The 12551-nt window shown below is 41.3% G+C and overlaps 1 protein-coding gene and 1 pseudogene across 1 annotated transcript in view; one reads left to right on the top strand and one right to left on the bottom strand.

Annotated features, from left to right (window-relative positions):
- Positions 1-3909: 3909 nt before the first annotated feature.
- LOC120594377 (uncharacterized) lies at positions 3910-4028 on the bottom strand (annotated as a pseudogene).
- Positions 4029-7675: 3647 nt separating this feature from the next.
- The window catches only part of GRPR (gastrin releasing peptide receptor), a 25932-nt gene continuing 21056 nt past the window's right edge, over positions 7676-12551 (top strand). Inside the window, exon 1 of the mRNA XM_039852268.1 lies at positions 7676-8478. Within this exon, the coding sequence (XP_039708202.1) occupies positions 8072-8478 (407 nt within the window). The 5' untranslated portion in view covers positions 7676-8071. The remainder of the gene's footprint in view (positions 8479-12551) is intronic.

Below are 12551 nucleotides of genomic sequence, written 5' to 3'. Positions count from 1 at the left end.
TCCAAGAGAGCATATGAAAGCGGGAAATAGTCACAGAAAGTCCAATCACACTCCAGAAACCATAAGAAAATTAGTTTCCATTTTCACATGACCTGAAACTTTCTATACAATCAAAGGTCGCCACCGAAGTAGGATCCAGGTTGTTTAAAAAGAAAGCTTGTTTATGTTTATAAACTGGCTTTCTTTAAAGGAATTGAAAATGTTTTCCTCGTTAGGCAATTAATGCCTCGAAGGTGAGACCATCGCTTGTTCATTTTTTATTTCCAGGGCCTAGAACTGGGTCTGGCAGGGAGTAGCACTTAATACAAGTGGTGTTGAATGGCTAAGCAATGTCGCCATGATTACTTTAGGTATGAGCACAGTCATATTTATGGTAATTAAAAAGGCAGCTATCTCCCCAAATAATAACTTTACAGTGGAGAATCCTGGCAGACACCACTTTAACCAAGTGATCAAGGTAACTCACTACTGATAAATCGTGTGGATATCATGCAGCCTGTATTTGGCTACGTAAATGGTCCCTGATGATACCCAGGTCTTGATCCCTGGAACCTGTGACTATATTGTATGGCAAAACTTACATGGCAAAAGGGACTTTGCAGATGCACTCGAGATGGGGAGATGATCCTGCGGTATCTGGGTGGGCCCAGTGTAATCCAACAGTCCTTATCTAAGAGGGGGGCAGAGAGAGATTTGACTATGGAAGAAGAGAAGACAATGTGATGACAGAAGCAGACGTTGGAATGATGCAGCCACCAGCCAAGGCATGCTGGGAGCCTCCAGGAGCTGGAAGAGGCAAGGAACAATTTTCTCTGAAGCATCCTGGAGGAACAAGGCTTGCCGACATCTTGATTTTAGCCTCGTAAGACTCATTTCAGACTTCTGGCCTTCAGAATTGTAAGAGAATAAATTTCTGTTGTTTTAAAGCACTAAATTCATGGCAATTTATTACAGCAGAAACTAATACATCCCCCCCGATATGATGTGATGAGAAGAGCATCTCACCTCTGTTTTTCCCCCCAAAAAATCATATTCCCAGTCTCAAAATGAAAAGATATCAGACAGACCCCAAATGGAGGGATGTTCTACAAAATACCTGACTAATACTCTTCAAAAGCGTCAAGATCATGAAACGCAGGAAAGTCTGAGAAACTGTGTCACGTAAGAGGAAACTAAGTAATCACGATGACAAAATGCAGTGTAATATCTTAGACTGGATCCAGGAGTAGATAATGACAATAGTAGAAAGACTGGTGAAATCTGAATAAAGTCTATAGTTTAGATAATAGTATTTTACTCATGCTAACTTCTTAATTTTGTAGATGTCAACAACAGGGAACTCTTTTTACTATTATTACAAAATAAAATGTTTAAAAAGGAATCCACCCCGCAATATGTTGTCTTGTCAGATCTGTTGTGGGAAGTAGAAATGATACAGGGATGTGTTGCAGGGGGGTCTAGGGCTGCACTGATCACTTTCTTCCAGGAGAGAGAGAGAAAGAGCTGGAAAGAGAGATGACCGAGGGTAGAGGGAAGGTGCCACTCTCTCATTTGGGTGCCCCTGGGTGGTACTAATGCTCTCCAGTTGTTGTGGAGCATAGGCAAGGGGAAAATGCCCTTGTATTTTTATGGATGGAGACTCCACAGGACAGAATGGTTTAGAGGTAAATAAGTTCTTTGAATTGATTTGACTTGCCCAAGCTCACTTAGCAAATGGGTAAATGTAATATAAATAGTTTTAATCTCCAGATATATGGTGGTTGTGCAAGAAAGTTCAGTTCATTTGTAATATTTTAAAAATACATACATTTTTTCCAGATAAGAAACTTGGTGTTACTGAGTAACAAATGGACTTCGGTCTCCATAACTTGCCTGGATTTGACCACTTTCCTCTCCCTCGCACAGTAGTTAGACCATTCAAGGTCTAACTCCAGCTTATAGCACTTGACTTTTCTAGTATTTCTTTTTTGTCCTATTTGTCTCATTGGTGATGTTCTCTTCTCCCCAACTCCACCACTCTACTTACCAGGCATTATCTATTGCTGCATAAAAATTACCATAAAACAGTGGATTAAAAGGAAAAGCATTTATTAAGACTCTGTGGGTCAGGAATTTGGGTGTGGCTTGACGGTGGTTCTGGCTCAGAGAATCTCTTGAGAGTGTAATCAAGACATCAGCTGGAGCTGCGGTCATCCGAAGGCTTGACCAGGGCTGGAGGATCCACATTCAAACGGACTTACTCACATAGCTACAAACAGGAGGCCTCGGTTTCCTACCGTATGGACCTGTCCATAGGGTCAATTGAGTGTCCTCACTATATGGTGCTTGACTTCCCTCAGAGCAAATGATCTCAGAGAGAGTGCACAGACGAAGTTGCCACATCCTTTGTCATCTAATCTAGACGTTAAGCACTTTGACCGTTGCCTCAATCTATTTGTTAGGAGCCAGTTACTAAGTGCAGCTCACATACAAGGGGAAGAAAATTAATCTTCTCGAAGGAAAGAATGTTAAGTACTGATGGATACATTTTAAAACCACCATCTCAGCTGTTCTCTTAGTCTTGGGTCTGACCAAGAGTTTGGTCCTCCACTCTGGGCTTTCTCTGGGCATCTACATTTACTTCTGCAGCTTCGTGGGGCTCCAAATGAAACTCAGTGCTTTCTTCCAGTAGACTCCCTGCATCTCTCTGCTAAGTTTCCAAGCCCCATGAAAAGTCACAGAATGTTGCGAAGAGAAGGCAACTTGACATGATCCCAGCTTTACAAGATCTGGATATAGTCACCTGTCTCTTTGTTCCTGCCGCAGCACTACAATTTGACATCTCTGATTCTTCTCAAGCGAGGGGCGCTGCGATCTTTCCAGCAGCTTCTCCACGGTGTTGTCACAAACATAATACTGAAATCGTGCTCAGTTCTCACTGACTTTCACCACATGACCTTCTCCTCAAAGCCTAATATCACTTGATCCTCTGTGAGCTTTTCTCTATACGTTTAAACTATTTGGCGTTCGGCATTCTGGGTCTCAGGCAGTCCTCTCAATCATCGGCCTCTCTGCCTTCAGACTCCATTTTTTATTTCTGTTGCCTTCCTTGCTTTCCCTTGTTCATACAGTGAACTCAATATGCCTAAAAGCAGGCTTAGCATTTCCTTCCAGAGTGGCTGCCCTCTTGCCCTTGCTCTTTATTCTCTAAGTCATGAGCCTTAAAAAAAAAAAATCACCATCTTAGGCTTTTCCTCGTTTATTTCTCTACATTTGTAATGGGATTCTTACTCCTGTGTTGCAGCAAAAACAGCTTACCTGCCATGTAATCTGGGACAATTCGCAGCCATTATCAGGAATATCAAAAAGCCCTAATTCAGTGGTTCTTCATTCCGCTTCATGATGGTCCAGTTGCTGGTTTCATTCTGAACTGAAGATTCCACTCTCCTATCAGTTCCCAGTTCCAGCCCTGGTTTCTTAACCTTTTCTGCCAGATCTTCCTAAGGCCTAGATCAGCACTTGTCAGTCTGCAAGGTACACGTGAATCTCTGGAGATCTTGTTAAAATGCAGATTATAATTCAGGAAGTCCGGGATGGTGCCTGAGATTCTGTAGTTCTAATAAGCTCTCAGGTGATATCCATTCTGCTGGCTCAAGGACCACACTTTGGTTATAAAGAGGCCATGGCAACATTTTCCTGATTGTGCTTTCTTGCTTACCGTCTCCCTTTCTTTGCAAAAGGACAAACACAAGCACTGTCATGTCATCATGATCTCTGGATTGCACACCGTCTGCATCTTTGGTCCCCATCACAGCAAAATGCTGGAATCCCCTGGGGACCTCATGAAAAATACTGATTCTTGGGTTATATCCCTGGAGATTCTGAATCAGTAGGTCTGGGAAAGGGCCTCTGAATCTGTATTTTTGTTTACTCCTACAGCACCCGGTCTTCCTAGGTGGTCTCCCATCCAAGTACTAACTAGGCCCGACCCTGCTTAGCTTCCAAAATCAGACGGGATAGGGCATGTTCAGGGTGGCCTGGCCATAGACCGAATCTGTATTTTTAAGAAATACCCCAGGCCATCTTGATGATTTTTTAAAAGCCAGTGTTTTATAAGCTAAACTGCTACTGAAAGCTTAAATGTAAAGCCTTCCCCAGCAGATCCGATCTCCTTTATTTCTCATTTGTTTCTTCCCTTCAAACCTTTGTTCCTGGCAGACTGTCTCTCAAAGAGACCCAGAGCATCCTCTTCTCTTTTCTCTGGTTCCACCTACAAATTCTGCTCACTCTATAATTAATTTATTGTGTCTGTGTATGCTTATTATCACTCTACCAGGAACACCAACTACTGGAAGCCACGGTGCCGTGCACATAGCTGGTGGGAAACGACTTTGTCTTTACTCTCTTTGGTCCTATTGAATCTACTTATTCTCCCAAATTCTATCAGGTCACTGACCCCTCATATTCAAGTCCCACAGAATATCCACTTTTCTGGAAGAATGGAAAATGTGACTGGTTTGACTGAAATAGAAATAGAAATGACACCCCTGCCCCAACACATAAGAAAGGATGCTGAGTCACACTCCAATTCTATTCGGAAACTGGAGTCCCTGAGGACAAGGACTTTATTATATTTGTTCTATGTCACTTTCATAAGTCAAAGGCATCGCATGCTCACCACTAAATAAAAAGCTAAGCAAATGTCTGAATATGTTTGGTGATCTGCCGGAAGGTGACACATAATGGTAGGGATGGAAAGAGTCATTACAGCTAATGAGTCGAAATGATATCAAGATTCTCTAATCAGTTTTTTTAAACATCCTTGATCCCAGAAAGTATTAGGTGTAGAATCCCAATATATCTTCACTCCTAAACAGCCATTAGAACAAGTCTCTAGTGCTGTGGAACACATAATGCTAACATTGGCATGAGAAATCATTATCTAGCAGCATAGGCTTAATTTACAGAGGAAGAAACGCTAATGGCCCAATTGGATTCAAGAAGTGAGGCTGACTCTGAGTCAGCACAGAGGGGTGTCTAAAGAAATCAGGAGAAACAGCATCCAGGAGTCCTCTTTGTGAACCGAAAATATGCCCCGTGGACCAAAGCTCTTAACAGGAAAACAAAATCCATCACAATCTCCCCCAAACCTGCCTCTAGCTGCATTTCACACTGTTCTTTCCCCACCCCTTCTCTTCCAATCTGGATGGCTTTTCTGGCCTTGCAGCTGTCCCCAGTCAATGTCATGCTCATTCCTTTATGCATCTGTCCTAGGCACATACTATTTTCTCTGTTTAAAAGATTCTGCCAAACACTTAACCTTTAAGATCAAATGTCACCTTCTCTGGAGAAAAGGTAGTTGCTTCATCCTACAGAGCGGATGGGATATAAGTTGCAATTTCTTTTAAGAAGCCAGAGTTTATTTCTATTTAAACAATACTCAAGGAACTTTCAGCAGGTTAAAAGGCCCAAAGATATTGGTTTAATATAGAATTATATCCAGGAGCCGAGTGTTGCTGCCACTGTTTTGAAATTCTCAGGACAGCCCTAAGCATTTCGATGCCTTGCTAATTCTTCTAGTCCAAGAGTAGTGAACTCCCCTGAGTTTTGGCATAATTCATACAAGGCTATCCCTCCAGTAATGATGACAAAAAACAATACCAGGAGCAATCATTGTCACTGAGAGGAAGAAAGGTAAATTATCAGAGGAGAAAGCCACCACAGCAATTTTGAGAAGCAACATTATTAACCCAGTAGAGAATAAACAGAAGCATTTACAGAACCTACGTGAAAACCCTTCTTTTCTGAAGCCAGATCCTCTGTCTATGAGCTTGAGTAGCTGGGATCATGATGGATCTTATAATAACAAGTACGTTTATGTTCTTTTTCTCAAGCTCTTGCCCAGTGCCTGGAAACTGGTAGATGTTTCATAAATGTCTTTCAAGTAAATGGAGGAGGTACTGATTCACCTATGTGAATAGGACATTTTGCCTATTGATCTGAGGTCAGTCTATCTTTTGAACTTATTGGGCTTTTCTAAAGTAAAATCACAATAATAATAATCTCTCTCAATCACACCAATCGTACTAGTTATAGTAATAGCAGCTAATATTAATTGAGCACTTACTATGTGCCAAATATTATGAAGCCTTCACGTGGATAATTTCGTTTAACCTCATAAACGATTCCCACTTTACACACGAGGAGCTTGAAGCTTAAGACACCAAATAACTTGCCAAGGTAATAAATGAAGGAGCCAGGATTTAAGCACAGAGCCCATATACTGCATTATTAAGATACACTGCTAGTAACTAATCAAAACCACGAGGCTGATGGTTATTGACTCATAGCAGGTGATACTGATCTCCACTGAGACATTCTCCACCCGCCCGCCCCCCGCAGGCATGTGGCATCGGACTCTCTGCTTCTGGCCCAGAAGAGCACAAGCCCTGTGAATTTATGGAAGGAGCATGGCAGCAGTCTCGGTGTTGTAACCTGCCGCTGAAAATTTCCATGACAACACAGTTGGCAGCTTTCTTGCTGGGCCCAAGCACAGTGATCAGCGCAAGCTTCTTTATTCCTTGTGGACCCTGAAAAAACAAAGCATCGCTGGCAACGCCTGTTAGTAACTGGCTTCTTGCGATGTACCTGGAAGAGCTGGCTCCACATAAGACTTGAAGATTCACCCTTGCAATGTATCTATAAGTTGTTGGCTAAAGGTCAACGCTCAAATCTAATAGTATCTCCTCAATAAAGCCTTTTCCGGCACCCCATTAACTCTAAGTTATTTCTTTCCACTCCCCAGTTTCTCAGTATTCTATCTTTAACCCCTTTACCATTCATTTCCCACTCAGGGCCTTACAGGAAATCTGCTATAAAACATGGCAAGCATTCAGTAAAAAAACTGCAAATAACTGCATCAAGATGCTAATTCCTGTCATTTTTAGATCTAATGAGAAAAGACCCATTTTTTTTGGAAAAGACTACTGATCTTCGAGAGTTCAAAACACAGCCGGCTCCTGATTTAATTTCTCCTGGTAAAGGGAAAGAGAATGGCCTAGCAAACCTACAAGAAAGAGCATGTGTGCACTCTGCTTCTGTTTTTTTCCAGAGGTCAGTAGCTGAAGGTTTAAGCAGGAGTCCTGTGCCTATATTCCCTCAGTAGTACCCCGACCAAAGAGACAAAGGGAAGGCTGAATGGGACAGCTCACCCTTGGACACCCTGTGAATCTGTATGCATTTAATTCAGAGACAGACCTCATTTTATAGCAATCTTAACATGTTATTCTAGTGGATTGGAAAAATTGAGAAAATAGGATGTGAGTCCCATTTGGATCGATGCGCGTAGTATCAGAAAGATTTCCAGTGCCTTTGCAGAGTGCTGACAACACTTATTAAATACCTACCATAGGTGCTGCATCTTCAATGAGAAGCCAAATGTACCTGTTAAAGCCCTGTGGGCTAAGAACTGTAGCCTGCGCGTGCATTCTCATCTGGGGAATGCAGGTGACTGGGCAGTGATTGAAGTGTCCAGCAGGGGGCTGGCATTCTCTGTCTATAAGTAGCCCTGGTTCCTCTTCAGAGTCTCAGTTCAGCAGAGCTGCTGTTTGCTAGTGCAGCCAGTGACGTGCCAAGCATCCTGCCTATAGGATTAGAGGATTTCTCAGTGCAGTTTTTTCTACCCACTTTAAACCTTCAGGTTCTAAATATCAGGAAAGACAGGAAATGCCGTGTGAAAATAGCAGACCAAAAGTTCTTAGTTAACTGCAGCTGAGGAGACTCAGACTGGAATGGGGGTGGAAAGAGTTGATACGGAGTGGGTTTAATTCTAAGCCCTTTTTTGACTGAGTTTGCTGTTAACTTACTGAATTTAGAGATGTACTGCATTGGCCTTGTGAAGACCAGAGCAGCACCAGCATTTAAATAGTGACAGACGATTTTGAATGCCACAGTAGAAATGTACTCAGAGTGTTTTTATTAAAGAAGATAAAGAACCCAGCAGAGATTTTATCCTCGTCTTCACCCAACTGCAAAATCAAAAGTTAAGAAACAGCGTCTAGGGGCACCTCTTAGGTGGGAAAGAATCTAGAGGATGGCTGTAAATGACTGCTTGCCTATGAACTTGGACCAGTTCGTGCACTGCAACATCTCCAATCACAGTATGGATCTCCCTATGAACGAGGACCTGTTCTACCCGGGGATCCTCTATGTCATCCCTGCGATTTATGGGGTCATCATTCTGATAGGCCTCATTGGCAACATCACTCTGATCAAGATCTTCTGTACTGTGAAGTCCATGCGAAATGTGCCGAACCTTTTCATCTCTAGTCTGGCTTTGGGAGACCTGCTCCTCCTGGTAACGTGTGCGCCCGTGGATGCCAGCCGGTACTTGGCCGACAGATGGCTGTTTGGCAGAATGGGCTGCAAACTGATCCCCTTTATACAGCTTACCTCGGTTGGGGTGTCTGTCTTCACACTCACGGCTCTCTCGGCAGACAGGTATGTACCAGAGGAAAGTTAAATCTCTCTGAGGTGGCAGACAACTTGGTTAATGAGGTTAATGAGCTACCTACCACAGTGGGACAGACAGAGCTGTTTGCACAAAGGGAAGTTTTAGTCAAACTCAGATTCCCTTCCAGGCGTGTTATTGTTCTGAGGATTACTTCTTGAGTTTGACGTTTTAGTTTAAGAAAGAATAGTAAATGGATGTCAGGAAAAAAGGGAGACAAGTGAGAAAAAAATCTCAGCATAAGATGGAGGTGCGTTTTGTGGAGGCAAATGGGTTTAGCGTGGCTTTTTCCTACCCTCTCCCTCCTTGCAAAATTAATTGACCAGTAAGAAAAAAAAAATCACAACTAAGAGTTTAAACCCCATGCAAATATTTCTTAAAGGCAATTCCTCAGAGAAGAGAAAAGGCCCGTGGCATTTCTTTTTCAAAGTACTCTTTCAGTAATCACCGAGAGCAGAAAATAAGTGGCATTTCCTAAAAATTTATTTTTCTCAGTTTAATTTTTCTCACAGCCGATTTTGTATTTGGCTCTCTGTAATTGAACAGTTTGTGTGCTGGTTTTTCTAAGTATCTCTTAAGTGAAATCATGCATTATTGGATTTTTTTTTTTCTTCAGAAAGTTCCATTCAAGCTTGGTTTCCAATTGTAATATCTATGTCGGTGTACTTCCCATATACAGTGCCTTTAGGGTCTTGGGGTGGGGGGTGGGCAGGGGAAGGAATCAGTACAATGTTTTATTCGGGGAAATAAATATTATTTGTCAACAGCATTTCTTGTGTGAACCCATTGCTTAAAAATTCATATTTATTCATTCTGAAAAATTCATAGTCATTCTTTGAATATTTATCAAACATTTCTCTCGTCAAAAACCTGCTTGAATTAACTAGTCAGGAAATATCTGCAGGTTGTTCACACAAGTTGCTGAATGTATCTTACGTACGTACTTCTGATCTCTAGAAACTAGACACAGTAATGAATAGACTTCAGACGCATTGTGGACCAGATGGTCAAATTGAGAAAAACTGGTACAATGAGCCAGAGACTATAAATTTTTATTTTAAAATCAACTGTATGTTATGATGTTAAAGATATATAAGGATTTGAAAGTGTACCAGGAAAGGCATAGAAGCAGCTCTTGAAAGTTTATATTCTGAAGAAAACGTCCCACATTTTAATACATGTGGTGCTGGATTCTCATTTTGTGGAGGAACAAACAGTTCCCAGGTGATCTGGCTTTGTCGAGTAATGGACAAATAAAGATAGTGTTATCAGTATTTGTCGACATGTGTTTATACTTAGCTGCCTGAAGTACACTGCTCAGCACACATGACATTTTCAAAGACTGAAAACCAACAGCCCAGAAATGAGGTTTGTACATCACACCAGCTAGACGGGGTTTCTCCATTCTCACTACTCACCTCCAGCCTACTGTGACCCTGAATATTTGCCCACCAGGTACTAATGACCACAGGCAGTTTCGCGTGTTTACTCAGGGCAGGGACACTTTGGATCTGGCGGAAGGTCTGGGCTCTTTACCAATGGCAGAGGGCACCTCGAGATAAGGGGAATTTTCTCGATGAGAAGATGAGATTTTGGTTTCTGAGTTGGTGAGTGCAGAGGTACAGATGCAGTTTACTGTCTTCTTAGTGGAGTTGAGGCGGAGTTTCGGGGGGTCGCCTAGAGAAGAGTGAGGGCATGAGAGGTAAAGGTGCAGCTGCGTGGAACTCTTCTCCGGAGTTTCAAAGCAGACCAAATTCACCATCAGCAGAAAGGCGCTTTCAAAAGCCGGTCGCAGCTCGCTTTGGCAGCTGTATTGTGTTCTCAGTGAGTTTATAAGTCACTGCTTGTCTTTCCAAAATTCAGAAGTTACTATAAGCTTCCATATAACTAACTCTCTGTGTTTTGCTGAGGCGTAAAAAGGCTGACGGATCTCCTGAATCACAGGTAGTGCATCTAACCAATTTCAACAAAAAATGTAAGACTACTTAAAAAATGTAAAGACTGCTTAAAAAATGTAAGACTACTTAACCTATTTATCTCATTTTTAAAAGCTGTTGATGACTTATGACAACCTCATGAAGTTGGCAGGGCAAATATATATATATCCACACATACATAATATCTATACATATTTTTTCTCAACAAGATATAATCTATATACAATACACTGAACAAGTATACGGTTCAATATATTTTTACACATGTCTATATGACAACATAACCGCCACCCAGATGGACATACAGAACAGTTCTAGCACCCCAGGAGTTTCTTTTATGCCCCTTTCCAGTTAATACCCACCCCCATAGAGAGGCAATCACTAGTTTAAGTTCAATTACCATAGATTATTTTTGCCAGTTCTGTAATCTTATATAAATGGCATCATACTTCTGATGCTTATCATTATGTTTGTGATAGTCATCCATCTTGGTGTACACAGCAATGGTTTGTTCTTTTTAAATGTTGTGTAGTATTCCGTTGTATGAATATGCCTCAATTTATTTATCCATTCTAAAACTAAAGGACATTGAGTTGTTTCCAACTTGGGGTTGATAATAACCTGCTCTGGATATTCCCATTTGTGTCTTTTGGGTTACATGTACATAAGTGTTTATTTCTCTTTACCTGGGAGTGGAACTGCTGGATCATAGGGAGTATATAGTTAGTAAATATAGTCAGAGTTTTCCAAAGTGGTCGTCTGTAGTTGATAGATTGGTAAAAAGGTGAACCAGAAGACCTTCCAAACTGTATGATCATCAAAATCATTGGGGAGCTTTAAAAATATACAGATTCTTAGCCCCCATTTTACCTCCACTGAATCAGGGTTTCTGAGATGTGAACAGGTGGAGCAATAGTCATCCATCCCTCCCCCCTACAGGTTGACCATCAATGCCAGTGCTCATCCCAACCCCACTTCTGCAGTCCTCCCCTTCTTCAGGTGAACTCGAGTCTTTGTTAATATGAAAAGAATAACGTTTTTCTAGAAAAGTTTATACTGCTGCCATTGTGTCAAAGGGAGGCTTCAAGACAATCCCAAAAACCTGAATTCCGGCTTTCACACAGCCAACCAATTGCAGATTTGTAGTCAAGTCCCTTCATATTGGCCCCCTTCTTCCCTCTCCTACACTTTCTTCCCTTTTCATACACACTGATGTTCTCATACACGGTGGTTACAGTGGCGAGTTCCTGGCTCTGCTCCCTTGTTATGCTGTGTCCTGCCCACTCTCCAGAATCCCTTCTTTCCTAAGTAGAAGACTCGACTCTCCAATCTATATGATATATGGCATGGAATGGCCATCAATAGCCTTGCATTTTATGCTTTTTCCTGCCATTGCTACCTATAAGAGGAGTCAGACCAAGTCACTTAACTCTTAATAATAGAGTTGAACAACATTTCAAAAGTCCCTCCAAGTCTTAAAATCTTACATTTTTTGTTTTGATTTGTTTTTTATCTACCATTTTGCCTATAATTTGGAATCTGGCTCAAGCCTTAAAGCCCTTAAAGCCCTATGCTGGACAATTCTAGCCCAAATTTCCTAACCACCTTCTAAACGTGAGGCTTATTATCTGAGACAAGAATTACCTTGTGACATTTTTCATCTTGCCATTTGGAAGTATTTCACTCATTTGTCTTTTTTTAGCTTCTCATATATTCATTGTTTTAACTCTCAAGTAGATTATTAAGAATGTTAAGGGCAGAGATTTCTTATATATTCTTATATCTTCCACAATGCCTCACGTGGTTCCTTGTACCACATGAGGCATTGTGGGTGATCAATAAATATTGATAAATTAAAATTATGGTTAATTAATGCATACTTTTCTTCTCAATCTTATTATTCTCAACCCTCCCCCCACTTTTTGGAATTCATCTGAAAGCATACTCTTAAAAATATATCATGCAGTCACCTGCTTTTTATCTGTTCCTCTCTATTAAGCTCTTTTTATTTGAGTAAATGAGAGAAAAGTTATTCTTTGTGAGTTTGTAAATGGATTCAGGGGATAAATAAATGGGTGGACAGATGGAAAGATAAATGTATAGATGGGAAGATGGATGGATGGATG

This window comes from Pteropus medius, unplaced genomic scaffold (assembly GCF_902729225.1).
Source record: "Pteropus medius unplaced genomic scaffold, Ma_sr-lr_union100, whole genome shotgun sequence".
NCBI lineage: Eukaryota > Metazoa > Chordata > Mammalia > Chiroptera > Pteropodidae > Pteropus > Pteropus medius.
Note: the sequence above shows the minus strand (reverse complement) of the source record. Positions and strands in the feature narration are given on the sequence as shown.